The sequence below is a fragment of the Carlito syrichta genome, unplaced genomic scaffold (assembly GCF_000164805.1).
Source record: "Carlito syrichta isolate Samal-C Ts95f unplaced genomic scaffold, Tarsius_syrichta-2.0.1 Scaffold289187, whole genome shotgun sequence".
NCBI lineage: Eukaryota > Metazoa > Chordata > Mammalia > Primates > Tarsiidae > Carlito > Carlito syrichta.
Window position 1 is genome coordinate 268,213 of NW_007233283.1, and position 5,103 is coordinate 273,315.

Genomic DNA, 5,103 nt, shown 5'->3' on the forward strand with positions numbered 1-5,103 from the left:
GCCCCCAAAAAGAGAGATGAGGTCTGGCCAGCCTGGGCGGAGCATATCTGTGGTGGGGGTGGTCCCAGGTCCATGCTCGTCTCACCCAGCCCCAACCTGTGCCTGAGCAGTCTGGCTGGTGTCTGCAAAGTGCTCTGGCCAGTCCAGAGGGGGCCTTATTGTGCACCTGGGATGCTGCAGGGTTTGTGGGCCCTGCTTTCTCTACTTGGCAAGCTGCAGCAGAGAAAGGAGGCCTCCCCTTGTGTTGGGACCCAGCATGGAGTTACCTGGATGGGTGGCTCTTTTGTCAGGGAAGAGTAGGAGGGGGTGGCTTGCCAGACTAGGGTGGAGGGCCCTGAGCCTGGCTGGTGGGCGGGGCCTCTGGTGCAGGCTGTGGGTTCTCACGCTCCCTCTCTCTCCGCAGCGCGGTGTCAACACGGACAGCGGCAATGTCTGCAGGGAGGCCTCCTTCGAGGGCATCAGCCAGTGAGTCCTGGGCCCTGGGGACTCTCCACCTTCGCCTGCAGGTTTTTCCCGGTCTACCAATGAGACATGAGATACGCAAACAGGAGAATTCTAAATAGGAGCTTGGGCATTTTGGGGAAAGGTTTAGAAAAATAATTTGCCTGAAATCATCTCGACGTTTTCTTTCCGGGGGGGTCCCCTTCTCTGTTTGCTCCATAGGGAAAGTGCTTGGGAGCCCTGGTCGCCACACAGGGGCAAGGGTGACTGTTTTCTCCCTGGAGATCTGCTTGTGACACCCTTCACCTTACAGCCCCCTCCCCCTAGTCCTGGCTACCAACCTCTTCCAGCCTGACTCTCACCAATTCACCCAGGTCCCGTGCTGTTCCAGTCCCAGGTCGGTCCCCCTTACCTGCCCTCACTCCCAGCTGAGCTCCAGGCTGAGCCTCCAAACCCTGCTTGGGAAGGGGTTCCCCTTCCTCATCCTCTCCAGGCATGGGGGCAGTCCAGGGAAAGCAGCACCCTCCTGCTTGTCACCCCTCACCCGTGACCCCCGGACCAAGCCTCCTGCCAGCTGTGGATGTGTCCTTGGGCTGGCTGGTGACTGGCCTGGGGGTCTGTGGGCCTGCCTTGCTGGACTGATTCCTCAGCAGACAAGGCTCCTGCCACTTGAGGCTGCTGAGCTTGAATGGTGGCAGATCCTGACCCAAGCTCCTAGACCTGGATCCGCAGCCTCCTCCCCACCACACATGCTCTGCAGCCCCTGTGTCCTCTTGTCCTTTGGACCAAGGCAGGCACAGCGGACGTGCCTTATAATTATGCATGAGCCCGAGCCGCTGGAATCTGTGTGTATGTGTGATATAGGGGTGATTAGGAAGGATTATGAGCTCATAAATATGTATCACTTCTTTCTATGCTAAGAGTGGTGGGGCAGGGGGAGTGGGTATCAAGTTTGCTTCTTTTTGCTGCACAAATGTCCACACCCTCTTGGGAGTTTTGCCCAAAGCGGCCCTGCCTCCCACGCCCGGCAGTGATGGGTGCCCTCGTTGGAATGCTGGAGAGCTATTATCTGTCCCCAGCCGCTGTCCTGGGCTGGCGCTCCCATGTTCTGCCAGCCCTGCTAGGTCCTGGTGCTCCAGTGCCATGCTCACCTTCCTCGACTACACCACAGAATGTCTTATGGCCTTGGCTTGGGTGTCTGCCTTGTGGGGAGGGCCCTGAGCCAGGAGGAGGGAGCCTTGGTGGCAGTCTCACTGACCAGCTCTGTGACCAGGGAAAGCAGCACCCTCCTGCTGGGGCATGTGTAACGTAACGTGGTGCTGTTTGAGCTTGTTGCGGGCACTAAAGGAGATCACATTTACCCAGGGCTTGGCACACAGCTGGTGCTCAGTGAATGATTGCCCACAGCAAACTCCAGACAAATCTCGCTGCCCCTCCGGGCCTCCCCATGTGTGGGCCAGGTGTACTCCAGGATTGCCGATTATACGATTTCTGGATGTCAGTGAGCCTTAGGGCTTCTTGGCTGTGAGGCCTTTGCTTGCCCCTCCAGAGGTCACTGCTCCAGAGACTGCTGAGACCCCCGCTCACGTCTGGTGGATATGTGGCAGGCATGGTTCCAGGGGGGAGCTCAGGGTGTGGCCTTTGAAGCAGAGCTCTGCTGGGTGCTCTGCAAGGTTTCCCCAAGAGAGGCAAGTGGGGTCCTGGGCTGTGCCAGGGATGTTGTCCCTGCCCGTGGGTGGCAGGAAGCAGAGGCCTCGTCACACCCCCTTGAGAGGATTCCCTGCTGTGAATTCCGACTTCTGCCTCCAGGAAGCAGACTCCAGCCCCAGCCCCTGTTGCTCCCTTGAGTCTCCTTGGCTCCTGCCAGGAGTCTAGAGGAGACGGTGCTCTGCAGAGCGCTACCCCTATCCAGTGAGCATTTGGAGACCCTTCGGGGAACTCCGGAATCCCCCCAAGCACAGGGCTGATGCCTCTCCAACTCCTGAACCAGTCCAGATGGGGACTGACTGTGGGGTGCTCCCCAAATCCCTCAGCTGGTGAGCTGAGCTGAAAGACTCCCCATGCCAGGTGCTGGTGGATTCGCCTCCACACCCACGTGTCGGGCTGTTGACTGAGGTTTGACCTGGAGTCTCTTTACAATTAGGGAAAGAGAGGAATGTAACCCAGTTTCATGGCCATCCTTCCTGAGTCAGATCCTCCCCAGAAGGGCTGGATTTGACAGGACTCTTGGACCTCATGCTGCAGATGAGAGCCCTCGCACCTGTCTCTCTGGCCTGCTTGTGGTACTCCCTTTCCTCCCTGTCCTCTAGAGACCTTGTCCCTTCCATGTCTCTTCCCTCTGGGCCTCACTCCAGGGGTTGCTTCAATGTGGCAAGAGCCTTCAGCCAGGTGCTCCTAACCCTGGTGGCCACTGGCCTGGGGCCCGGCCTCTGCCTCCAGCTGCTCCTCAGTCCCTTCCCTGGATAAAGTCTTGTCCTCATTCCTGGGGTCCAGGTGCAGTGCATCCCGCTGCCTCCCGCCCACCCAGGCTGCCAACACCTCGGTGCTGAGCTGGGCAGAGACCTTGTCCTCAAGGGCCACTGCGGCTCACCAGCTGCCTGCACCTTCCTGCTGGTGCGTCTCCAGCTGTTTGCTGTGGATAATAATAGTCTGTTTCCCAAGCAAGATGAATCTCACTGTCGTCCTACTTTCCAGCACTCAACTGCTTCCAGCCCCAGCCACCTCTCATGCTCTAACGAAGCTCCTGATTCCTGGAGTTGCAGTTTTTGACCCTTTGAAGAATCTTTGAAGCACCTCCCATCTGGGGGCTCCGACTAACCTCCTGCTTTATCAGAAATTCAGGCTTGGCCTCTTGGTTTGTCCTGATCGGTCACGCCAGACCCCCTTTATCCCTTAGCCTTCAGGGAGGAGGGAGCTTGTGGCCTTGGCTATTTGCCCATCCTGGACTTCTGGGCCCCGCTCCAGCTGGACAGTCAGCATGTGACCTCTCCAGGTGTAGCTCCTGGTTTGTCTGCCCCGGGGTCTGTCCCACTTGGGTCCAATCTCGGTCTCAGACTTTCCTCGGCCTCCCCGGATTAGCAGGCGTGTGCGGGGTCCCACAGTGCTGGGGCCAGTAGGGGACAGGGAGGCAGAGATGGGCTGAGGGTGGGAGACAGACACAAGGCCTGAGAGGCTGAGGGGATCTCCCCGTGGCCTGGGGCTTCTGGCTCACCAAGGGATGTGACTCGGTGTGATCACAGTAGGGCAGAGGGAGCAAAAAGGGACAGTCTGTGGACATCGTGCTGAGTTTGGGGTCTGACCCAGATTGTAAGGCCCGACTGGAGCCAGGAAAGTCCCACAGAAAGTTTGGAGGGAGCAGATCCTGCTGTGGGCTCTGGCAAGAGCCTGGGATACACCCACTTGTGGGTGGGGCCAGGCACTTGTGGCCAGGTCCTGGCAAGGGCGGGCAGGGGGCTGGTTTGTAGGCTGGGGCGCAAGGGGAAACTGAGATGAGAAGGCGAGCCCTGCAGGCAAGAGGACTTGAGACTTCTTCCTGTGGGTGGTGGGCACCTGGGGCCCTTGGGTCCCACAGGCTGGGAGCAGAGTCAGACATGAGAGATCGTTGTGAGCACCCGAGGAGGTAGACGTCAGTGCACATTTTCCTGAGAGTGGGAGACTGACTATGATGGGAGAGGCATGGTCGGAGCCGGTGGCGGGGGTTGGAGGGACAGGTGGCCTGAGCTGAGGGCCGCCCATCCATCAAGTTTACATGGCTTCATGGGGGTCCCTTTCTGGCATGAGACAGCTCCCTTCCAAACAGGTCGAATCTGTGCTCAGGAGCCCTGGGCCAGGGTAGTGAGTTACAAGGACTCTGTTTCTTGCCGTTGTTTGAGAAAGAAATATGGTCGATATTTTACATCAGCTGGTTATTCAGGATAAGCATATTTCTTATCTTTTGGCATTTACTTAGATTGCCTTGCATACTTGAAGACAATTGGTTACAAATTAATTCCGTTTAAGTAAGTAAAGATGAAATGCTGAATTTGGGGGTTGTTAATGCAGGAATATTAATATTCGAAGATGTGAATTTTAAAACCCAGGAAGTAGAGGGACATGATTAAAGCTTGACGATTACAGCAAAATGCCATTTTGTGCTTTGGGGACCATGGCTTTCTGATGACTGTTAACTTGCATATCAGGCTAGTTTTTTGGACAGGGCTTCTAGTGTGGTCCATGGAAATTTCTGTGAGAGGGACCCTGAAGAGGCAAGAACCTGACCCAATCCCCATGCGGAGGGAGGGTGGAGTGGAAGCTTCAGGAAGGAAGGCAGAGCCTGGAACCTGGGATGGGGTCGGGGTTGGGTCCAAGCTGCTCTCCGTTTCAGCCCCTGGCCCACAGTTAGAGCCCACCAAGAAATTACCCTCTGCTGCCAGGGCCCTCCCACCCTCTCAGGCACTGGTGGGGTTTTGCTGATATTTTTACATAATTAATACCTGCTCATTGTAGAAAATGCTAACCAGCACAGAGGCAAAAACAAGGGCAATCTGAGTGGGGTTTTTTTGTTTTTTTGTGTTTTTTTTTTTGAGTTGGAGTCCTCACTCGGTCGCCCAGACTGGAGTGCAGTGGCCGCTCCTGGCCACCGCAGCCTCGACCTGCTGGGCTCCGGCGATCCTTCCGCCTCAG

The 5,103-nt window shown here is 56.9% G+C and overlaps 1 protein-coding gene across 1 annotated transcript in view; it reads left to right on the forward strand.

The window, feature by feature from the left end:
* Positions 1-5,103, forward strand: part of PEPD (peptidase D) — a 119,585-nt gene that overhangs the window by 21,724 nt on the left and 92,758 nt on the right. The window contains exon 7 of the mRNA XM_021710482.1: positions 404-465. Coding sequence (XP_021566157.1) covers positions 404-465 — 62 coding nt within the window. The remainder of the gene's footprint in view (positions 1-403; positions 466-5,103) is intronic.